Genomic DNA, 25,215 nt, shown 5'->3' with positions numbered 1-25,215 from the left:
TCTTTTTTTCTTCCTCTCTTCGTCTTTTATCTTCTTCTTTCTTCTTTTTACTTCTTCTTCCTCATCTTCTTCTTCTTCTTCTCCTTCAATAATTAATTCTCCTCACAAATAGGAGTGTGAGTGATATCTGCTTAGACTAGGTGGACTGTTCAGGACCCAGGGGAGCTGTGGGATCAGTAGAGAAACAGGAACTCTTTTTGCTGCTACTCCAGCTGCAGCTGGATCCAGAAGACAAGATACAGTGGGGAAAATCTGTACCCAGAGACATCCATGGGAGTTTTATGGGATACATAATTTATCTGGCTTTCAGCAGCACCATGGAAGCACCTGACTGTTATAGTACATTTTCAGAGCTGCTGAGAAGTCTGTTGTTATAGTCAGGGCAGCTGTTATATAGGGAAAAAGAAAATTCTTGAACATATGTTTTAGGAGTATGATTCCCTAATATTTCATATTTCTACAGCTCAAATAATACCCAAATGTTGTTGTTGATTTTTTTTAAACATCCCAAAATACTGAAACAATTTGGAGAGTGACATATTCTGTAATATGTTTGTTGTTGGATATTTACACTGGATTTAAACAAACAAACAAACAAACCCCCAAAACAGGATGTCATATTTCAGTGGCTTTTTTCTCTCTTTTATCATTTACTTTGTTTTGTTTGCCTGCCTTTTTTTTGGTCATATTTTTCATGATTTTAATTTGTTTAATTTGTACTACTCTTTCTTTGGTGGCATCCTGAAATTTCAGGTTCTGATTTATTATCTTTTTTTATTATTATTATTAGTTCTGTCTTTTCAGCCCCTTTTTTTTTTCAGTCTCCTGCATCCCTTTGTTTTGTTGATCACCCACTTGCTCTATTACATCTCCTCCTCTTCATTAGCAATTTCTTCCTCTGTTCAGTGGTCTCTCTTGATGCTTATCCTCATGGAGTGATATTTCTCATGCTGTTTGCAGAAGGCTTGCTCAGTTAATGATTACATTGGTTGCAGCCACATCAGATGGATGCCCATGGGATGGCAGAGGGATAAGTTTCACCCAGTTGCTCACCAGAGTGTTACAAACTCATTTGCAAAAGCCCTCATCCACCTGGTAGAGAAGTCTGGGAAAAGACTGAATCAGGAGCAAAATAAGAAAGATCTTTTGGTTTGCTTGTGTTCAACCATGAATAGGATTGAACTGGTGCAACCATTACTTTTCCTCTCTAAATTGAAGAAAATGGGCAGCTCTTTCTACAGCAATGAGAGTGGAGCCTGTGCCTTGAAGTGATGCAGGTCATGCTACTGCTGTTGCTGCCTACTTGGCACTCCTAAACAAAACAGAAGCTCTTCAGGTAGATGTAATAGAATCACAGCATTGTCAGGGTTGGAAGGGACCTCAAGGATCACCTAGTTCCAGCCCCCCTGCCTTGGGCAGGGACACCTCACACTGTATCAGGCTGCTCAGAGCCACATCCAGCCTGGCTGCAAAAACCTCCAGGGATGAGGCTTCCACCACCTCCCTGGGCAGCCTGCTCCAGTGTCTCACCACCCTCATGGTGAAGAACTTCTTCCTGGTGTCTAATCTTAATCACCCCTCCTCTAGCTTGGATCCATTCCCCCTAGTCTATCACTGCCTGACACCCTAAAAAGTCCTTCACCAGATTTCTTGTAGCCCCCTTCAGATATTGGAAGGCCACAATAAGGTCTTCTGCTATTGCCTTTGGACCCTTGGGGAGCTGGTAGCATTCACTTCCCTCTGAAACCTTAAATCCCTTCCTTGGCAGTCTTTCTCCATGCACACTTTCTCTGAAGCACACTCTTGGCCCATGTGCATGGGGATTCCTGGATCTGACACAAAAGCTGCCACCTCAGGCCGAATGATTTCCATCAGCTTCAGGTTTCAGTGAGAATCCCACTCACAGGAAGCGTCAGACAGTGTTCGATGTAAATTGTTCCAAATGGTTTTTGGTTTTTTTCCATCTGCCCACATTCCACAGCCAGAGTAAAGTTGTGGTCATGGCCCATGTAATGCATATGATGTACCTGTCTGCGTGGCCGGCTGCGTTTTTGGGCTCATGGAGTGTGTGGTGGGGTGGCTTTGGGTGTGGGGGTTGATTGCTTTGGGGTTTTGGGCGGGGGGCGTACTTGGGAGGGAGTGGTTGTGGGGGGGTGGGAGGGGCTGGGTGGGGGGGGAGGGAGGGAGGGAGGGAGAGGGAGGGAGGGAGGGCGAGGGAGGGAGAGAGGGGGAGGGAGGGTGGGCAGAGGGAGGGAGATCGGGAGAGCGAGGGGAGGGAGGGAGGCGGGAGGGAGGGCGGGAGGGCGGGAGGGAGGGAGGGAGGGAGGGCGGGAGGGAGGGAGGGAGGGAGGGAGGGAGGGAGGGAGGGCGGGAGGGAGGGAGGGAGGGAGGGCGGGAGGGGGGGAGGGAGGGGAGGGAGGGGGAGGGGTGGGAGGGTAGGGAGGGCGAGGGAGGGGAGGGAGGGAGGGCGGGAGGGGGGGGGGGGGGGGGGGGGGGGGGGGCGGGGGGGGGGGGGGGGGGGGGGGGCGGGGGGGGGCGGGGGGGGGGGGGCGGGGGGGGCGGGGGGGGGGGGGGGGGGGCGGGGGGGGGGGGCGGGGGGGGGGGGGGCGGGGGGGGGGGGGGGGGGGGCGGGGGGGGGGGCGGGGGGGGGGGGGGGGGGGGGCGGGGGGGGGGGGGGGGGGGGGGGGGCGGGGGGGGGGGGGGGGGGGGGGCGGGGGGGGGGGGGGGGGCGGGGGGGGGGGGGGGGGGGGCGGGGGGCGGGGGGGGGGGGGGGGGGGGGGGGCGGGGGGGGGGGGGGGGGCGGGGGGGGGGGGGGGGGGGGCGGGGGGGGGGGGGCGGGGGGGGGGGGGGGGGGGGGGGCGGGGGGGGGGCGGGGGGGGGGGGCGGGGGGGGGGGGGGGGGGGCGGGGGCGGGGGGGGGGGGGGGGGGGGGGCGGGGGGCGGGGGGGGGGCGGGCGGGAGGGAGGGCGGGCAGGGCGGGAGGGCGGGAGGGAGGGAGGGCGGGAGGGACGGGAGCGAGGGCCGGCAGAACGGAAGACAGACAGGACGGCAGGCAGGACGGCAGCCGGAGGACGCCGGCAGGCAGGACCGGCCGGCCAGGCCTGACGCCGCCAGGCCTTCCGTCCGTCGGCCTGCCGGCCGTGCCTGGCCGTCCGGCCTCCCTTCCGTCCACTTCCTTCCTTCCTTCCTTCCTTCCCTTCCTTCCCCTTCCTTCCTTCCTTCCTGTCCGTTCCTTCCTTCCTTCCCGTCCTTCCTTCCTTCTTCCTGCCTTCCTTCCTTCCTTCCTTCCTTCCTTTCCTTCCTTCCCTTCCTTCCTTCCTTCCTTCCTTCCTTCCTTCCTTCCTTCCTTCCTTCCTTCCTCCCTCCCTCCCTTCCTTTCTCTCTCTTTCTCTCTCTTTCTCTCTCTTTCTCTTTCTCTTTCTCTTTCTCTTTCTCTTTCTCTTTCTCTTTCTCTTTCTCTTTCTCTTTCTCTTTCTCTTTCTCTTTCTCTTTCTCTTTCTCTTTCTCTTTCTCTTTCTCTTTCTCTTTCTCTTTCTCTTTCTCTTTCCCTCTTTCTCTTTCTCTTTCTCTTTCTCTTTCTCTTTCTCTTTCTCTTTCTCTTTCTCTTTCTCTCTCTCTCTTTCTTTCCCTTTCCTACAGTTCTAATCTAGGAAAGAAACCCACAATATTCAAATATTATTCTGCAGATTTACTTCAAGGGTATATTCTAGTCAGTGAATATCACAGGCTGTAGCTACCTGAATTTGCTGCCTGAGCTGGATAGCAAAATAAGTATTGCAATAGATTCTCATTAAGAAAAACCCTGGAAACCTCTCTGCCTTGATTCTTATATTCAATTACCATTTTGTATTTCCAGGAAGATGACAGGAAAGATTTTTCTTGGTGTGATAAAATCCTGCAAGGACAAGTTCTGTGAAAAAGCAACCTGTTTACTAAAATGTCCCTGCATAATTGTATAGTCAATGCCCTTGATACTGCTTTGCAGGGCAAACATGGGTATTGCTTCCCTGGCACAACAGGGAAAAATAAAGGAACAGGCATAAAAAGGACTCTGCATGCACACCTTCCACTTGATAGCTTTCCAGATCACTTTACAACTTTCCATTTTTCCGCCTCTTCAACTGCTTATTTGTATGCTGTAGGGACACCACAGCCCTGATGCTTTGCTAGATAATGACTGTCTGTATCTATGCTGCCAGCCTCTGGTGTCTGGGAACAAGCAGCATTAGAGATTAGAGCTGTGAAGGAACAAGAATTTCCAGCCTGTTCAGTGGGTTTGCACTTCAAAATGCATTTTCTCTCTGTAGAGGAGGAAACAAAGAACATATGACGTTATCTTTTCAAGGAGTATTTTAAGGACTCCTTTTGGTTATTTCTGAAAAGGATGAGCTCCTAGAATTATAAATCATTGAGGTTGAGAGAGGCTTTTAAGGTAGAGTCCAACCATAACCCAGACACCACTACCACTAAACCATATCCTGAAGTGCCACATCTATGTGCTTCCTGAACACCTCCAGGGATGGTGACCACCCCTCTCTGGGCAGCCTGTTCCAATGCTTGACAACCCTGTTAGTAAAGAAATTTTTCCTAATGTCCAATCTAAACCTCCCCTGGCACATCTTAAGGCCATTTCCTCTTAGCCTATCACCAGTTAGTCGGGGGAAGAGACCACCACCTGCCTCACTACAACCTCCTTTCAAGTAGTTGTGGAGAGCAATAAGATCTCTCCTTAGCCTCCTGGCAGCTATGTGTGGTTTGGTTCCTAAAACACTTAGCAGTGTTCATGAAGAGTACTTGGCTTTTAAGTAGAGGACAAGCTAATCCTTTCTCTTGCTCACACAGGAATGTGTGAACAATATGCTGGAGAAGAGTCAATGCTGCAGTAGCAGCATAACAGATTTTTCAGCCTAGAAAACAGGTGGGAGAAAAGTACCCCACTCTTTATAACAGTTGTTCTTAAAATTGAATTTCTGACATCCATCCAAAGAGAAATAAATGCTGACCTTTCATAGCATGCTTCCTTCCCAGAAGGGGAGGTGGGAAAAGAGTTACATCACATATGTTTGGAATCATACTTCAGTGATTTCTAAGTGATCTGTGAAGTGCAAGTGTTTTCCTGGAGAGCCCTGTGCCACACGTTGAACCTTGTAAGCATCTTTCTAGGCAGATGTGGCAGTTTCAGGCTGATGTCTAGGAAATTTTCCACAGGTGGAGTGATATGAAGAAGTGAGTTAAAAAGTGAAGTCTGAATTGCACTAGGAGACCTTTTACAGCCAAGGAAACTGCGTCCTCTGGCTGCAGTGAGCTTTGAATTGGACACTAAATACACAGTGGTTTAGTTGTTGGTTTGATGTCAATTTTACGTGAGTCCACACTAAAAATTAGGGCTCACAGAATCACAGAATGGGGTTGGAAGGGACCTTGAGAGATCACCCAGTCCAACCCCCATGCCAGAGCAGGATCACCTAGAGCAGATCACACAGGAACACATCCAGGTGGGTTTTGAATACCTCCAGAGATGGAGACCCCAACACCCCTGGGCAGCCTGTTGCAGTGTTCCATCACCACTGTGCTCCATGTCTGCCCACTGTGCAGTCACAATCTAGTTCAGCTTGGAGGGACCTAAAGTATTTTAAGCTAGTGCTGGTTTAAGGATGTGATGCTTACCTTAGACTCCTGTCCTTGCTTAAAGGAGGTGGTCAACAACACCTGAGCTATCAACATTAGTTTTAGTCTGGGTACTACCAGACTCTGTTTCTGCAGATGTGAGTCACTGTTATAACAGAACCAGACATCAACAAAACACTGATGACTTATCCACATTTGGAAGTCCACCAGGATCTAAAATACATCTCTTGTCTTGAAAATGTTAACTTGACTCACCATCTCTAAAACTTTCCAAAAAAAGCTGAAGCTGCATCTTACTTAGCTTTAATTGCCTGAAGTTGGTGACTGCACGAACTGAATTCCTCCCTTTCCATCTTTACATTTGAAAAAGAGTAGAATGTTGGATTAGTTTTTTTATTATTTTTTTTCTTAAATAATATTTGAAATTAAATTACACTCTATTTGGAAGCTATTAATACCTTACTTAATGTAATGGGAACTGATTTTTTTTTTTCTTCCCCCCCACAGGTATCAACAGTGCCAGAGTTTGGCCGCATAGTAATTTATACTACCAGCCTTCGTGTGGTGAGAAACACATTCGAGAGGTGTGAACTGGTTAGAAAGATCTTTCAAAACCACAGAGTTAAGTTTGAAGAAAAAAACATTGCTCTGAACAGTGATTATGGAAAAGAACTAGATGAAAGATGCAGGAGGGTCTGTGAAGTGCCCTCACTCCCTGTTGTGTTTATTGATGGCCATTATCTTGGGGTAAGTAAAGCATGAGCCTGTGTTTTGTTCTGCAGTCTAAAGGAACAGATGAAAATATTGAGGAATGAGAAAGAGGCTTTTTAGAAAATTGCTTGCAATGCTGGAATGATGGGAACAAAGACAGAGATCCCCTTTGTGTGTGGTACGTGCTGCACAGATCCACACTGATAGGTTTGATCTGAAGACGCAGAAGATAACTGGGAAGAGAATATCAGGAGGGGAATAAAGGCAGGAATACAATCTAAGCTATACTGCTTCTTAAAAAATAGCTTATCTGCATAGCTGAAACCATGAATATCTAGAGAAATGTGGATTTTTTTTCTTTTTTCCTTCATGGGAACCTGTATGTATCATTGACCAGGGAAGAGGAACACACATGGCATAAACCTCTCATTTAGTATTATCATAGAACTGCCAGGGTTGGAAGGGACCTCAAGGATCATCCTCTTCCAACTCCTCACAACGTTTTGAAAGTAAACTGCTCCAAGTCACATGTAGAACCTGTTTGGAAGTCTGAATCAGGAAAAAAAAACTCCTAAAGTCTATGACTAGTTTCTTAAAACTCCACTGAAAGTGAAGAGGGTTAAAGCTTTCCATAAGTGATCTCACAGAGCCTGTTTCAGACCACCTACAAAGCAAAAGCAGCCTGCCCTGGATAGAATCTATGTTAAACAAGCTAGAAACTGAGAAAGATAAATTGTTAAGAAGCAAAATCAGTTCACAGTAATGGAGTTGTTTAAATTGTTGCCAGCTAACAGAATGTTTGTGAGAAGATTTCCAGAGGTTACAGCAAATGTGCATCTGTGCTGATTATTTAGGTCTTGCAAATGTTTACATCTCATAGTAGTTCTTGATTCCTCCTGCTTACCTAGTAAACACAAGGGAAAAAGAAAAAGCATGATGCTTGTTTGTAGTCATAGAATAATAGAATCATAGAATTGTAAGGGCTGGAAGGGACCTCAAGGATCATCTAGCTCCCACTTCCCTGTCATGGGCAGGGGCACTTCATACTAGATGAGGTTGCTCTGAGCCACATCCAGCCTGGCCTTAAAAACCTCCAGGGTTGGGACTTCCAGTGTCTCCCTGGGCAACCTGTTCCAGTGTCTCACCACCCTCATGGTGAAGAATTAGCTGTGCTGAATATGAAAGTAACAGTTTAGGGGGTCAAACCTTAAACATGCATTGAATTGTATAGATGTTGTCTGTATCTGAAATCAACTGAATGTTGTTTTAGGTACAGAATAGATCAATTTTAGAAAAGCCTACAGTAGGAGATAGAGACAAAACAGCCCAACCCTGTCCTGTTGCAAGACATTAACTTCAAATGGAAATCTATAATCCAGATTTGTATTCTGGTACTCTGGATATAAAATCCTGCTGATATTTGGAGTCACCGTTTCATTCAGGTCAGCTTGTACTTTTGTAATGTATTTTACCAGAAAGTGGAAAAAAAAAAAAAAAGAAAAAAAAAGATCAGAGTTGAAAAGGAAAAGATTCTGGGAAGTGACAGAAAGAAAACAGCTTGAGAGCTCAGAGAAGGTAATTGTCTCCAGCAATAAAGAACTAGCAATTAGCACCACCAGCAAGGCTGTGATTTGTGAAGGCAAACTATTTTTAAGCACAGTGGGGTGGTTGTGTTTCTATTGTTTAACACTTTCATTTTCACAAAAGATTTAAGTACCAAAATGAAATGTAATAAACACTCAGGCATAATTGATATTGGGCCTGAATAATCTCCTTGCTTCCTGCCCTCTCCCCAGCTCTCCATGTGCTCTGCATGAGGCAGGTGAAAGATTTAAGTAACGAAGTGAAATGTAATAAACAGCCAGGCATAATTGATATTGGGCCTGAATAAACACTTCAATCTCCTTTCTCCCTGCCCTCTCCCCAGCTCTCCATGTGCTCTGCATGAGGCAGGTTTCCCCAAGTGCTGTAACAAATGCCTTTGCTGGCACAGGACTCAACAGACCTCTGCAATTGCTGCACAGCCACCTGCATGCAGAATATTAGCAGTGATTTTTACCTCCTTGCAGAGGATGCTTTGATAAGAAACCTGAGTTCAAGAGTCCTCCAGCCAGCTGGGAGCTGCTTGGTTCAAAAGCAGCTTAAAATTCAACAGGATTCAGGCTAAGATTTGCTCATTTAATTATCATGTTAAAAGTAAAAGTAGTGAGTTGTGGACTGACTCCAAGAAAATCTCAGCCCTTGTATGATCAATTTGTCAAAAGAATTCAGTTACAGTGCTGAAATGGACTGAATAAATTATTTGCTGGTCTGTAGGTGCAGCCTGGTTGCAGTCATTTTAGTGTGATGGATGGCCCATCAATGCACTGCTGCTTTTTTTCCTCCTTTTACTTCTTTTCTGGAAGACCATGGGAAACTTGACTTTTAACAGGGGAGTAAGAGTGTAACAGGCAATATAATCTCATTAAAACTATTTAAGTATTGTTTGGGGTGCTTTGGAAAGGTATAAAAAAGAAGGGAAGTGAATTGGGGAGCTAGCTGTCTGTGGGAGAGACAAACCTAGCTGTCCAACTACCTGATAACAAGTGCTCAGCAGATTTTACCTCCTGTAGCTAAATAATGAGGAAAGAATTTGGTGCTTTGGACTACCGACATTTATTACTGCATTCACATTGTTTAACTCAAGAAAACAAAAAGTATCTGCTAAAAAAAATAGAAGAAATCAGACTTGAGGGGGTTTCTTTATTCTTTTGATCATAATTTTTAATTAAACTGAGAGGAGCCAGGATGGGAGGTTCAGTGTGAGCAGAGCTAATACAGGCAGCCCACTGTGGATGCCAACAGGAACCATGGAGCTGCAAGGCAATGGGAAAAGGGAGCTCCAGGATAAACCTGTCACCCACACTGGCAAGGGATCTGTGTCCACACATTCTGCTTGGTAAAGGTGGCAAACCCCATTATTTCATGGTGATTTTTATTTCTTGGCCTTCATATGGCTTCATAAGAGAGGTTGGCATTCATTCATTTAAGAAGAGAAATAAGGAGGGAGGCACTTTGCATATTGAGAAGTGTTCACCCCCAGTGCCTGGTGGTGGCCTCTGAAGAAGACAATGCATCAGTGGCTCTAAAGGCAGTAAGTTGGCTGGAACCTATGCTGGGCTCATGTTTCTTTATAATGCAGTCATGAGCTAATTAAAGAATTTAGTCTCATTGGTAACAGTGGGCAGTTTTATAATGCCTTTCATGATAATTATCTGCTGATACGCAAATGCAACACTGAAATTCAGGAGCCTGGTGAGCCAGTAAATTAATCGTTCAATATTTTTTCTCTCTGTCTTTCTTTTTGTAATTTTGAATACTTACCTTCAGGCAAATCCCTTCCTGAAGGAGCTGGCATGTAGCAATACAAAGGAGAACCTGTCTTGAGCCATGCACCTTTCAACGAGTCATAAGGATAAAAAAAACCAGCCCCCAAACCAACCCCTAATTAAAATACAAACAGTTTTGAAAGGGGACAAGATTGTTTTCATAGAGATAAACGTAACAGAAGCACCAGAACACCACCTATATGCATCTATTAGAGTACACAGTATCCAAGCTGTGCAGAAGCATGGACAAGGTTGTTGGAATTCTGCAGGCTGTGTATAAATCCTCACAGCACTGTGGAATTTATCACTGCCTGCACAGGGGGAATGAAACAACCCCCCAGCTTGGGTAGAAGCAGTAGAAAAAAAATCATATTTAGCCCTTGTCAAGCAAAGTCCTGGAGTCCTGCAGTACAGCAGGCTTTTTAATCTTCCCATTTATTTCAGGATTGAATCACTATTTCTTGACACATGCTGTCTAAATATCTGTCTGTCAGGAAATTGCAGGTTCCTGCTGCAGCGTGCTTGCTGCCAGCTGATCCAATCCCTTCTTCTCACCTGAGGCTGTCTCCATTTGAAATGGAATTATGCCATCTGCTGGGATGCCAAAGCAGAATAAGGGAAAAAAAAAAATGCTTTCAAGAAACTAGAAAAAGAATTGGGGCATTCAGTCACTCTTCTTACAAAGGCACTGTGGATTGTTAGGGGTTTATGTTATGCAATCCACCCTCCTGGAAAAGGGGTGCACAGAAAAAAATAAAAGGCAAATAGAATCATCTAGCTGCAGTGCTAGCTCACTGTATAATAATTTTTGTCTTGGGTGGAGAGGACAGAGAGCTATTTTACCCCTCCTGAAAAGAGTGAAATAAAAATGCTCCACAGAATTGGAAGGAATCACAGAATCACAGAAACATTCAGGTTGGAAAAGACCCTCAGGATCACCAAGTCCAACCCAGAACCCTACTCTGCAAGGGTCACTCCTAAACCAGATCCCCAAGCACCAGATCCAAACCACCTTTAAACACATCCAGGCTTGGTGACTCAACCATCTCCCTGGGCAGCACATTCCAATCCATGACCACTCTTGCTGGGAAAAAAATTTCCTAATGTCCAGTCTAAACCTACCCAGTCATAGCTTGAGGCCATTCCCTCTTGTCCTATCACTAATTACCTGTGAGAAGAGACCAGCACCAACCTCTCCACAAGGTCTTTTCAGGTAGTTGTAGAGAGCAATGAGGTCTCCCCTCAGCCTCCTCTTTTCCAAACTCACCATCCCCAGCTCCTTCAGTTGCTCTTCATCAGATTTATTCTCCAGGCCCTTCCCAGCTTCCTTGCCCTCCTCTGCGCTGCCTCCAGCACCTCCACATCTCTCTTGTACTGAGGTGCCCAAAACTGGACACAATACTCAAGGTGTGGCCTCACCAGAGCTGAGTACAAGGGGACAATCCCCTCCCTGCTCCTGCTGGAACTGGGAAATTAAATGGGAGTACTATTCACAGATGAATACAAAAAAAACACAAAATACACAAATTCATATTTTGTCTCAGCTCAGTTCTCCAACCTGGGCTTACCAAAACCTCACCAGCCCAACACCTTCCCAGAAACCTTCCTCTCAACCAGACCAAACTCCTGTGAGCCTGTCAAAATTGTGTAGCAAAAATTAGCCAGGCTGCTTCAGGCCAAAAGCCTCCCCCAGAATGCCAAACAAGGGATAATGGCCAATGCACTGGGAGCAGGAGAGAGGGAGAAAAAGTCAGAACAGACAGAACTGTCCATTTATAAAGGGGATGCAGGTTGATGGGAATGAAATAACGTAGATTACATTTTCCCATGGCCATCCCCTGGACTGGGGCTCCCTCCCTGGGTTGTTTAGTCTGGAGAAGAGAAGACTGAGAGGGGATCTCATCAATGCCCATAAATATGTGAGGGATGGGATCAAATGGAGGGGGCCAGGCTCTTTGCACTAATAAGACAAAGAACAACATCTGAAAGCACAAACTTAGAAGATTTCACTTCAATGTGAGGAGAAACTTCTTTACAGTGAGAGTGATGGAGCACTGGAACAGGCTGCCCAGAGAGGTTGTGGAGTCTCCTTCTCTGGAGACTTTCAAACCCCACCTGGATGCATTCCTGTGTGGACTACCCTCAGTGATCCTGTTTTGGCAGGGGGGTTGGATCTGATGATCTCTGGAAGTCCTTCCAGCCTCTAATGTACTGTGATACTGTGACTATCTGGTCCTTCTAGAGGACCTAAGAACCTCTGTGGGTCTTAAACCCATGATATTTTACAAATCCGTTTATTTGATTTTTCTCTTCAAGTTATGTGATTGAATTCCAGTATTCATTTGCCATACAACCCTACTTGAATATTTTTCAAATACCTGAATTTATATTTTTTTCCCTGAAGAACCTGTTTTCCCATTTACTTTTCCCAGCATGAGACTAAGTTTAGTTTTGTTTAGTTTTGTTTTGTTTGTTTGGGTTTTTTTACCCATTGGTTATGATTATTTCTCAAGAGTGCTGAGGTTATTTTTGTAATTGACTTGTAGAAAATACTTGTGTAACTCGGGGTTTGGGGTTTTTTTTTGTTATGTATGAATTAAGCTTCCTTTTTGCTGCTTTCTAGTGGGTTTTTATGCTTAGTAGCTCTCAGTTGCTTCCACGCTTTGTCAAATACATTCTCCTGATGTTCAGGTGATGGAGTTGAAATGAGTGGCTCAGTGGCAGTAGAATGATGATGCAATTATTGCATCATATCACCCTGCATTTTCTCACTTGTTTCCTCCACTTTGCAGCTTAAGACATCAGAAACAGCATGGCTCAATTAACCTGGTAGCTCTTTACACATCAGTCTTTCAGTTCTTTGCAGATGAAATCCATCACCTCTGGTGCTGGTGCTATGCTGCAGTGTCAGTTTTCTCAGTTTACGGTGGATTTCCAAGCATTTAGTCATACTCCATGCATGTCTGCTGCCAAGGGGCACCTTCTTGTGAAAGGTGAAGATCATGTGAGCTCTGGGGGAAAGACTCACACATGCAGCTTGTCCCCTCACTGAGCCACAGTGAAGAAACATAGCAGGTGCAATAGTGCTAACTTGTGTGAGTGCATTCTGCTGCCTCAGCAATAGTCTCACCTTTGGACTTAGCAAAAAATTGGTTTTAAGGAAATAAGAGATGTAATTTATCCATGCAGCAAATGTGTCCCCAAGACAAATGTGGCAGTGCCATGCCAAGTTTTGGCTGTATATAAGGAGGAATGTGGAAGAGAGGCTCCTTCTCAAAATCAGCAGGTGCAGAGCCATGTATCTATGTGTGAGGAGGAATTACCTCCTGAAAATGGTAATGGTTTACACCCAAAACAGGTGATCAACCAACTGGTTTAGTGACAGTGCAGAGCTGGGGCAGCAGGAAACTTAGTGCACCTTGGATCTGTCCTAGTTCTGAAATTAGTGGGACAACACATGAACTAACAATGTTAATGTCTGGGCCCTTCTTAGAAGAGAACTGGCAAAACGCTTTGAAGGACAAAAAGTGGTCTAAGAAACTTGTTGACTGATGTAGCCAAGTTTGTTGCATTTCTTTGCCAAAAGAAGGGCAGCTCCTGGGCTCCTCCACCATAGCAGAGAGAGATTGAAGAGGGCAGAAAAAGGATTCATAAGCTGGTGGCTTGAAATTTAACTGGTTAACCAAACGAAAACCTCCCTTCTCCCTGCTGCTTCTCTAAACATGATTGCCACTGTCCCCTGTGCTTCCTTATGTAAGTTTTAGGAGGGACAGAATGTTTAGTGTTACACATCCCTTTGAGGGTAGTTGTGCACTGAGCACAGTCCAGCAAGGAAAGACAGGCAGCACTTTCTGGTCAGAAAGCAGCTATTGGACTTATTTAACAGCAGCTTTAATTACTCGAGTAATTACAGACTCTGAGTGTTAAGATTCATTAATCCAAAGGGAAGGTTAACCTCTGCAAAGTATCTTTTATTCCACTTTCACTTGAGGCAGCTATTAATCAGAGAAGACAGGATGAAACACTTCAACACATTGATAGCCATTTGGACATTGGGAGCTTGGATTTTAAAAGCATACTGATGAGGCTTTCCACTTTGAAAATAACACAGCTGGCTGACTGAATGTCATCTGAAATATAAATCCTCCAATATATGAATCTATATAATGGGAAACCTGTCAGACTTTTAATTACACTGCTGTAAAAGGCAGTCAGCATTATCACACAGCATCACTGCATCATGGAACACAAATCACAGGAATCCTTTTGCCAGCTGCTGCTGTACAGATCTTCTCCTAAACAAATTGGGGCTTATCTAGCTCAGGGAGTTTGCAGTGTTGCAACACCACCAATAAAGCTGCAGTTCCTTAATGTCTCTGCACCAGACAGGCAGTGCCAGCTTGGTCCTGAGCTGCTGCAGTGTATTTATGCCCAGAGCTGATACTCAGTGCCCTGTCTTAACTGACTTGCTCTGTTGTGTCAGTGGCTCCTGTTGCCCCTTCTGTGTGAAAGCAGAAAGATTAGAGGGCAATTGTGAAAGAGGCTGAAAGGGAAACATTAATGTGTGTGTTGAAGATGCCACACATTGTGCCCTCCATCTATATGTGCCCATCTCTAGAGGCCTTTCCCAGCCAGCACATTCTATGATCTCTAACAGGTTTCAATAGAAGAGTCAGCACAAGCAAGGCAGGCTGATCTGAGTCTCTGTCATCCTCTGTGACTAATTAACCACAACCAATTACCTTCTAGTTACTTCTTTTTATTAAAAAAAAATCTCTTTGAAATGGTAGCACTGTGAGAGTAGCATTCACTGAAGAAATGGCACTCACAGTCACTTAAACCTTCATAGTTTGCTTTTTAGCTGAGATAAAAATCATAGAATGCATCAGGATGGAAAGCAACCCCAAAGGCCAACTAGTCCAACCACCCTGCAGTGAGTGGGGATGTCTTTAGCTAGATCAGGTTGCTCAGGGCCCTGTCAAGCCTCACCTTGAATGTCTCTTGGATTGGGACCTACCCCACCTCTCTGGGCAACCTGTTGCAGTATTTCACTACACTCATTGTGAAGAATTTCACAAGTCATCATCACATACAAAGTTGGAGCAAAAAAAGCTTTCTCCAGGGAAATTAACTGTAGTAGTTTATCATGCAAAATCCTGGTTGATGTTGGATGGCCCTTAGTTGTCTTTTTGCCTACACACTTGTAGCCTTGTTTCCAGCAAAGCACTGTGAGTGGTTGGACACTAAGATATACATTAGTGACTCATAGGTGGTGCCTGTGCTCCCTAACAGCATTTCCTATACCTCTTCCCCGTAACAAGGAGAGTGGTGCTGGTGGGGGACTGGGGTTGAAAGTCCCTTTGGCTGATTGTGGGCAGATCAAAGTGATGGCTCATCTGAGCAGCATGCCAGCATCCCACTGCACCGCAGCTGAGTGCCAGCATCCCACACCTCAGCTTTGTACCAGCATCCCACCACACCTTAGCTTTGTACCAGCATCCCACCACACCTCAGCTTTGTACCAGCATCCCACCACACCTCAGCTTTGTACCAGCATCCCACCACACCTCTGCTTTGTATCAGCATCCCACCACACCTCAGCTTTGTACCAGCATCCCACCACACCTCTGCTTTGTATCAGCATCCCACCACACCTCAGCTTTGTATCAGCATCCCACCACACCTCTGCTTTGTATCAGCATCCCACCACACCTCTGCTTTGTATCAGCATCCCACCACACCTCTGCTTTGTATCAGCATCCCACCACACCTCAGCATTGTACCAGCATCCCACCACACCTCTGCTTTGTATCAGCATCCCACCACACCTCAGCTTTGTATCAGCATCCCATCACACCTCAGCTTTGTATCAGCATCCCACCACACCTCTGCTTTGTACCAGCATCCCACCACACCTCAGCTTTGTACCAGCATCCCACCACACCTCAGCTTTGTATCAGCATCCCACCACACCTCAGCTTTGTACCAGCATCCCACCACACCTCAGCTTTGTATCAGCATCCCACCACACCTCTGCTTTGTATCAGCATCCCACCACACCTCTGCTTTGTATCAGCATCCCACCACACCTCTGCTTTGTATCAGCATGCCACTGCACCTCTGCTTTGTATCAGCATCTCACTGCACCTCAGCTGTGTGCCAGCATCCCACACCTCAGCTTTGTACCAGCATCCCACCACACCTCAGCTTTGTACCAGCATCCCACCACACCTCTGCTTTGTACCAGCATCCCACCACACCTCAGCTTTGTACCAGCATCCCACCACACCTCAGCATTGTACCAGCATCCCACCACACCTCTGCTTTGTACCAGCATCCCATCACACCTCAGCTTTGTACCAGCATCCCACCACACCTCAGCTTTGTACCAGCATCCATCACACCTCAGCTTGTACCAGCATCCCACACCTCAGCTTTGTACCAGCATCCCACCACACCTCAGCTTTGTACCAGCATCCCACCACACCTCAGCTTTGTACCAGCATCCCACCACACCTCTGCTTTGTATCAGCATCCCACCACACCTCAGCTTTGTACCAGCATCCCACCACACCTCAGCATTGTACCAGCATCCCACCACACCTCTGCTTTGTACCAGCATCCCACCACACCTCAGCTTTGTACCAGCATCCCACCACACCTCAGCTTTGTACCAGCATCCCATCACACCTCAGCTTTGTACCAGCATCCCACCACACCTCAGCTTTGTACCAGCATCCCACCACACCTCAGCTTTGTACCAGCATCCCACCACACCTCAGCTTTGTACCAGCATCCCACCACACCTCAGCTTTGTACCAGCATCCCCTCACACCTCAGCTTTGTACCAGCATCCCACCACACCTCAGCTTTGTACCAGCATCCCCTCACACCTCAGCTTTGTACCAGCATCCCACCACACCTCTGCTTTGTACCAGCATCCCACCACACCTCAGCTTTGTACCAGCATCCCATCACACCTCAGCTTTGTACCAGCATCCCACTGCACCTCAGCTTTGTACCAGCATCCCACCACACCTCAGCTTTGTACCAGCATCCCACCACACCTCAGCTTTGTACCAGCATCCCACCACACCTCAGCTTTGTACCAGCATCCCACCACACCTCAGCTTTCTACCAGCATCCCATCACACCTCAGCTTTGTACCAGCATCCCACCACACCTCAGCTTTGTACCAGCATCCCACCACACCTCAGCTTTCTACCAGCATCCCATCACACCTCAGCTTTCTACCAGCATCCCATCACACCTCAGCTTTGTACCAGCATCCCACTGCACCTCAGCTTTGTACCAGCATCCCACCACACCTCTGCTTTGTGTCAGCATCCCACCACACCTCAGCTTTCTATAAGCATCCCATCACATCTCAGCTTTGTACCAGTGTCCCACCACACCTCAGTTTTGTACCAGCATCCCACCATGCCTCAGCTGTGAGCCGACATTAGGAATATTTTCATTACTGAAAGACTGGTCAGGCATTGGAATAGATTGCCCAGGGCAGTGGGGGGGTCACCATCCCTGGAGGTGTTCACAAAGAGTGTAGACATGGCAGTTTGGGACATGGTTCAATGACTATGGTGGTGGTAGGTTGATGGTGGTACTCAATGAGCATAGAGGTCTTTTTCAAGCAAAACAATTCGATGTTTCCATGATTCTATAATCCTGTGACATCTCAGCCGTGTACCAGCATCTCACCAGGCCACAGTTGCATACCAGCACCTCACTGGTACTCCCAGCTCATGCTGGAAGCAAATCCAAAGATGAAATTTAACCATGTGGGCATGCAGAGACCATCAAACTGGGGAAGTGCAATGGCATGAACCCACCACCTGATCTAGATGTGGCCAATCGCCCTTGGCAGTGGGTAAGGGCTGGGCAGTTTCCTCTGTCTGTGTCTTAGTTTCCTCAATTTTTGTTAGTGATCCACTATTTAGAAGTTTCTGTATTTGGTACTGGGTTTTTGGTACTATTATTTGGTGAATTTAGTCACCTAAGTGAAGCATTCAAATGTGTCCCTCTAATTAGAAAAAGAAGGAAAAAGAACTTTTACATCATCTTGGACACTGACTTTGTCTTCCATGATCTCATAGCATTTACTTTCAGGAGGAAAAAAGGAAAAACCACTTCAGTACCTCCTCAAATCACAGAACTCCTCAGAGGCTTAATGTACTCAACCTAACCCATTATTATTCATTGTTGTGTCTAACTTTAATGTTGTTACAGTATTTTCATTACTTTTTTTTTTTTTTTTGGGCCTTGCATTACGTATTAGCCATATTATGTTTTAATTCAATGCTCAGCTGGCAGGACACTTGGAATACAATTTCCTCCTCTCATTTTGTCACCCTTCACTAAAAGGCAATGTGATGTGATACCTGGTAATGAACTTCAGGCTCTACTATCAGAACTGTGATTAGTTTCTCCTCTCCTTCCAGCTTTCCTAAGGTTGTCCTAATTCCAAGATACTTTCTGTGAGTCAAATATATTCAGCCTGTTTAAGTTTTCAAGACCAAATCTTCTAATCATCTCTGGTTGCTCTTTTGTTGTTGTTGTTTTCTTTTTTTTCATGGTGACCTGGTTGACCTTTTTTCTTCTTCTTGCTAATAGGGTGCTGAGAAAATTTTACTAATGAATGAATCTGGGGACCTGCAGGATCTCTTAACCAAAATTGAGGTAATTGTCTTTCTGCAAATAAACAGAAGGAGTGTACATTGAATATTTGTCACTGAGTAGATTTGATTTCTTAACCAGTTCCTTGAGTTCTGGTAGAAGCTGTCAATCCCAAACTTTTTTGCTCTGTGTTTCTCTGGGAATGAATGAATGAATGAATGAATGAATGAATGAATGAATGAATGAAATTCTAGTATCACAGCCCATTAAGCCTGAGGAAACATGAATGGTGATAACATCAATCAAAATGTCCATCTCTGTTTTCTCTTCATTTTGCCACAGCAGGAGAGGAAAATCATTTTACTTTTTCTATAATTGCTGACATAATTATTGGTATTTAACCTTCACCACTCCCTAGGGGAGTCAGACCTCTTGTGTGGATGCTGCGCCACCTCCTTGTGTGCTGCTAGGAACCTGAACATCTGCATTCTCCAGGCTCCCTCATGGAGGTGGTTAAATCCCCATTCCTGGAGGTGTTTAAAAGATGCAAAGATGGGGTGCTGAGGGACATGGTTGAGCACCAGACCTGGTAGAGAGAGATAATGGTTGGACTTGCTTATCTTAAAGGTCTTTTCCAACCAAAATGATTCCATGATTCTGGCTAGAACTAAGGCTGGACATCTATGAAGTCTCACCACCCTTACTGTAAAGAATTTCTGCCTAATATCCAGTCCAAATCTACCCTCCTCAAGCTCCAGTCCATTCCCTCTCATTCTGCACAACAAGCCCTTGTAAAAAGTCCCTTCCTGGCCTTCCTGTAGGCCCCCTTCATGTACTGGAAGGCCACTCTAAGGTCTCCCTGGAGCTTTCTTTTCTCCAGGCTGAATGACCCCAACTTTTGTAGCCTGCCCCCATAGGGGAGGTGCTCCAGCCCCCTGATATGGTTATGTCATATGCAAATCTTGATGTCTGACTGAAAAAGGTTAGCTGATACATCTGTTTGAACTTTTTCATTACTTTGACATTAAATAGCCCCAGATCCTACTTTGGAGGGGATTGGGGTGGGACAGAAAACTCACCTATAAGACAAAGAATTGTCAGAGTGCAGCAAACTGATAACTGATTACTGAATATGATCTCTACTCCCTGATTGCTGCAGATGCCAGGTGCAGTCAGGTTTCTTTGTTCCTGAAGATGCAAAAAGTGGTTACACAAATGTCCTCTGTTCTAGAAGGAAATGGCCATTTTCCAAGGAAAGGAGCTAAAACAATTTTGCATTTTATTATTTGATTTATTTTATTTTTTTAATTCTCTTAACTACATGGAAAGGGAGTTATTTACAAGCCTAGCAAGCAATAATGAATGTAAAAATTAAAAAAAAATATTGTTCTCTTACAACTTTTGAGACTATTTGCAATCATCTCCCATGAAGTGAACCAGCATCATAAATTGTGGAAGATCTGAGCTCTCCTGAGATAAAAATAAAAATGCTAATTTTGCATTAAATATTTCCAAACAATGTCCTTGGGGAAGACAGTAGTATTGGTTTGCCTGGTGAATAATAGTGGCAAGTTTATGAGGTACAGGAGAAAAAGGGAAAGTGCCTGGTTTGCATGTTCATCTGAGCTGGCAATAGATGAGTGCCATGATTAATGGCTTTGCAGAAAGCTCTCCAGTTTGCTCCATGAAGCTACAAGAAGGACTACACCCTCTGTACGGTTTTTCTTTAGTGGTGCATAATTCCTCAGACTAACTCTAGCAGGAATTGGATGGTATTTTCTTTTTTTGTCCTTTCTTTGTAAATAAATCTGCAAAGTGTTTACTCAACAGTGCTGTGGTAAGTACCCAGGGTGGTGCAGCTTTGATGTAGAACTTAAGGCAATCATGAAACAAAATAGTGAAACTTTAAAATGTCATTGAAATCTCTTCTTGTGTTCTCCATTGTCTTTAATCCAATACAAAATTGCGTGGAAGTATTGTTGTGCTTGGGAATTAAGGTAATTTAGGGACCCCAAACCTTGCTTACAGCAATTTTCTCCAGGTATAACTGCTGAATATTGATGATCTTTATGCTTAAAGCTTCAGAATTCCACAACCTTATATCTGACTAAGCCACTCATTTCCTCAAGCACTACTTGTCAGAAGCTATGAATTGCTTTTTTGATATGATCAACTCTAACTGTAACCAGAACATGTTCAGCAGGAGCATGCAAATGCTAAAAGTCCATCTCTTAACACAGAATGTAGAAACAACAGTACCAGCATCAGCTGCCTGGAGTTTAGATCCAATCTATTGCAACACCTCCCAGAACTGATCTAGACCTAGACTACATCAGAGTGATGCATGCAAGCTCTCCTTTAGCTATTTGGGCAAGTATAAACACAGGCTACTGGGGTATAATGTGACTGATGGATCTGCAAGTGAGCCTCTCTGACCATTGCATGTGGATCTGACCAAAGGAAAAGGCAGATGTGTACTGGTTTTCCATGGTGGTGTATCTCAGGATGGGGTGGTCCACCTGGGACACAACACCACTGTGGTAAGCTACAGACCTGGGGATGTGTGGTTGGAAAGCTGTGACTCTGAGAGGGACCTGGAGGTATTGGTTGATAGTCAGCACAACAAGAGTCAGCAGTGTGCCCAGGTGGCCAAGAAAGCCAGTGGCATTCTGGCTTGTATTAGAAACACTGTGGCCAGCAGGGACAGGGAGGTGATCATCCCTCTGTACTCAACGCTGGCAAGACCACAACTTGAGTACTGTGTTGAGTTCTGGGCCCCTCTCTACAAGAGGACTTTGAGGTTCTGGAATGTGCCCAGAGAAGGGCAATGTAACTCGTGAAGGGTGTGGAGCACATGGCCTACAAGGAGCATCTGAGGCAGCTGGGGTTGTTCAGGCTGGAGAAGAGAAGGCAGAGAGGAGACCTCTTTGCTCTCTACAGCTACCTGAAGGGAGGTTGGAGAGAGGAGAGGGCAGCCTCTTCTGCTTGGTGAGAACTGACAGGACCAGAGGAAATGGTTTCAAGATGAACCAGGGGAGGTTGAGGCTGGATACTTGGAAATATTTCTTCACTGAAAGGGTTATCAAACACTGAAATGTTCTGCCCAGGACAGTGGTGGAGTCACCATCCCTGCAGGTGTTTAAGCAGTGTGTGGACTTTGCAGTTCCAAACATGCTTTAGTGTTGACCCTTCAGTGCTGGGCTGAGGGCTGGACTGGATGATTTTTCATGTCTCTTCCAATTGAATGTTTTCTGTGATTCTGATGGGAACCAGAATATTCATGTGCTCTTGTGGCCAAGGCCAACGGTATCCTGGGTTGTATTAGAAGGAGTGTGGTCAGTAGGTCGAGGAAGGTCCTCCTCCCTCTCTACTCTGCCTTGGTGAGGCCACATCTGGCATATTGTGTCCAGTTCTGGGGCCCTCAGTTCAAGAAGGACCTCAGGAAACTGCTTGAGAGAGTCCAGCACAGAGCCACGAAAATGATGGAGGGAGTGGAACTTCTTCCTTATGAGGAGAGACTGAGGGAGCTGGGGCTCTTCAGCTGGGAGAAGAGGAGACTGAGAGGTGACCTCATTCATATTGATAAAGATGTGCAGGGGGAGTGCCAAGAGGCTGGAGCCAGGCTCTGCTGGGTGATGCCCAATGACAGCACAAGGGGCAATGGATGGAAGTTGAGGCATAGGAATTTCCATGGAAACAGGAGGAAGAATTATTTCCCTGTGAGGGTGCCAGAACACTGGAACAGGCTGCCCAGGGGGGTTGTGGAGTCTCCCTCTCTGGAGATCCCTTTCAGCCCCTGACACGATTCTGCGATTCTCAGCTCTCCCGGAGCCCTCATTGTCCTAGAGCTTATGCTGGTTGATGAGGTAACATTTTTGTCTTTCTCACATTCTTCTTTGAGCAGAGAGTGCAGCATCCCCACGAGTGCCTGTCCTGTGGGGGCTTTGGTTTCCTGCCGTGTTCAGCGTGCCATGGGAGCAAGATGTCTGTGTTTCGGAACTGCTTTACGGACTCATTCAAAGCCCTCAAGTGCACTGCCTGCAACGAGAACGGGCTACAGCGCTGCCAGAGCTGTGCAGGATAAGAGTCACACCTCCACCTCCACCTCCACACGCTGCTTTTGTGGTACTGCACCAGTTTGTAATAGGATTTTTGTAACATTAATCTGGTCATCCAGGTCAGTCAATAAAACACACAAAAAAAATTCCGTTTGTAGTATACTTCTACCGGCTCGTGAACTCTGAAATATGTTTCCCTGCTTTCTTTATTATTCTAATTCCTGCAAAACTTAGTGAATTACTGACCCTTTGAATGTGAAGTCTTCCCTTTTTCTACAGGGAATCATCTGAAGCATGCCCTCAAGATTACAGCAAAATGAAATTTAACCTTCAGATTATTAACTGCTGCTTTCAAGATCAGTAAGAATAAAGGTTTTGTGATATGAACTAGCACCAAACCATGCCACTTTGCACCTCCCTGAAAAATCCACTGATTGAATTCTGGCCTGAATTCTAAGTGGCAACAGAAGAACAGAAACATTTCTTAAAAGTCCCATGGATCAGCTTTCTTTGTTAGCACTGCTTTGCCTTTGCTACTAATTCAATGCTGTTAGACAAAGTGACATGAACTTTTAACACAACAGCGTGTTGATAACCACTGTTGTACTACTTCAGAGCTTTAGGATCCTGCATATCACAGGAGATCTTAATAGTAATCAAGTGAGAACACCAGAAAGCTTTATAAACTGTGTATAAATTACTTGAGGATGAGATTTCTGCTTTTGCAGCTTAGTAGCTGTTGTGGTTTGACAGCTAGCCTGCTGTGAGTGTCTCAGGACATCTGTTCTTTCCAGGAGGACCACTGGTCTCTGCCCAGACAACTCCAGCACTGTTTATACCTTTGTGATTTTTGGTGAGTTTCCCAAACACAAACACAAACACAAGAGAATTAGTCAATGATACTCTGAATGGGTTGTAGTTTCTCCACATTGAATATATTCCACTTTGGAACTGCATTAACATTCATGCCCTTCCACAGAGTGCTTTTTAACAGGGTGCTTTAGTGTACCACCTCCTTCTGTTCATACCAATGTTGCACATCTTCCTCCTAGTCTTGCTGTCAGTTTGTACTGGCACAAACAGTACAGAGGTTTGGCAGCTTGTTGAAATTAGTGTTGGCTAGAAAAGGCTCCCATAGCAAGCATTTCATCCTGCCCAAACTGCTTTAGCAAATGTTAAGCCACTGCTTACTCTGGTGGGGGACCACATTTTCTTTCTCTCTTTCCCATACAACCTTCCTAGATTTGCCTGTGATGGGACACTCCTCTGTCCTTTCAGTGTTTCAGACACAGCACAGTTGTAGTACAAAGCAGGATAACTACAGCTGCACAAAACCTGGCTTGCAAAAACCCCTTCTGATAACATTGTGTTTTCTGGTGCTTGGATCAACAGACAACAACTTTTCCTCCACCTCTGTTCCACCTGGTATGTCTAGAGGTGGCAGCTGGTGCTGAAGAGTTGGACAGGTTGGGCTAACTTATCTTTTTGAGTATTTGACTCTAAGGGACTTAATGAATATTCTATGGGATGTTGAATGTGCAGGCATGAACTTGCTTTGGAGATCCTCCTGCTCCTACAGCTTCAACAGCAAGGCTCAGAAGGACTGCCTGGATCTGCTGCATAACATGAGAGAGATTACATTTTCTACAGAGGCCATTCACAATTCTAAGCAGCACCCCAGATATAAAATTCTGAATTGCAGATGTGCTCAGCTTATTATTGCATGGATAAAAAGAAAAGAAAGGAAATGTAGCCCTCTCCTGTTATTTAATACTGTCACGGAACCTCCATTTCTGCCTAATATTGCAGTCCAGACTGGTATGACAGGGAATGAAGTGTAGCACAGAGCAGAATACTGATGCTTAGAGTGTCAGCATTTCTGATGCATGGAAACTTAACTTTGCTCAGTTGGTAGCACCTTGTGGATCTAGGGGGTGATCTGGGATCCACACTGCAGATGGCAGAAGGAAATTCATCCTTGAGGGAAGTGGAGAACGCCAGTTGTTAGCACCCTGTGGATCTAGGGGGTGATCTGGGATCCACACTTCAGGTGGCAGAAGGAAATTCATCCTTGAGGGAAATGGAGAGTGCCAGTCTGCCAGAATGCCAGAGTAATTTAGCAGTCTTTACCCCTGAAAGGACATTTTGCTTGATGAGATAGTCCATATCACCAGCGTTCCACTGAAACACCACATGGCCAAATTACTATAACTTGTCAAATTATGTTTCACTGAAAATGTTCTTCACTGATATGAAACAGGGGGGAAGGGGGGGTTGAGTCTGGTTTTCCTACCTCCCAGACAATCAGAAAATGACTTCTCTTCAGGCTGAGACAGATACACTAAATCCAGTTTCTTTCCTGATTTATCTGCAAGAAAACTAGAGAGACTGTCCCAGCTAAGGCACTACTCTTCAAACAGAGACACTGAACTAGAGGCAAAATCTCCATAGTTTTCTTTTTAAAATGAGAAATGATGAAAGCAAAAGGTCACATTCTGGAGTATTTTTGTTTTTTTTTTTTTCTTCAGAAGGCTTTTATAGGAGACTGGAAGCTAGCAAAATAAACCACAGGACATGTAATGTTCACAAGCAGAACATCAGAACATTCTTCAAGCTCTGTATACTTTTCAAGAAACCTATGACAACTAGAACTAGAAAAGTTCTTTTCTCCTCTGTCATCAACTGAATTACCACTTTGGGGTTTTTTGTTTGTTTGTTTTGTTTTCATCTCCAGCTGTATTTTCCTCATCATAGCCTGCAAGAAAAGTAAACACAGGTTTTTTGGGTTTTTTTTGCAAGAAGATATTTTTACCTCGTGGT

At 45.4% G+C, this 25,215-nt stretch overlaps 1 protein-coding gene across 1 annotated transcript in view; it reads left to right on the top strand.

The window, feature by feature from the left end:
• The window catches only part of GRXCR1 (glutaredoxin and cysteine rich domain containing 1), a 56,806-nt gene extending 34,385 nt beyond the window's left edge, over nt 1–22,421 (top strand). The window contains exons 2-4 of the mRNA XM_054383296.1: nt 6,135–6,374; nt 18,335–18,400; nt 22,242–22,421. Coding sequence (XP_054239271.1) covers nt 6,135–6,374; nt 18,335–18,400; nt 22,242–22,421 — 486 coding nt within the window. The remainder of the gene's footprint in view (nt 1–6,134; nt 6,375–18,334; nt 18,401–22,241) is intronic.
• Nucleotides 22,422–25,215: the final 2,794 nt, after the last annotated feature.

The sequence above is a fragment of the Indicator indicator genome, chromosome 8, assembly GCF_027791375.1.
Source record: "Indicator indicator isolate 239-I01 chromosome 8, UM_Iind_1.1, whole genome shotgun sequence".
Classification (NCBI taxonomy): Eukaryota; Metazoa; Chordata; class Aves; order Piciformes; family Indicatoridae; genus Indicator; species Indicator indicator.
The sequence above is the reverse complement of the archived record's forward strand: the minus strand, read 5'-3'. Positions and strand labels throughout refer to the sequence as shown.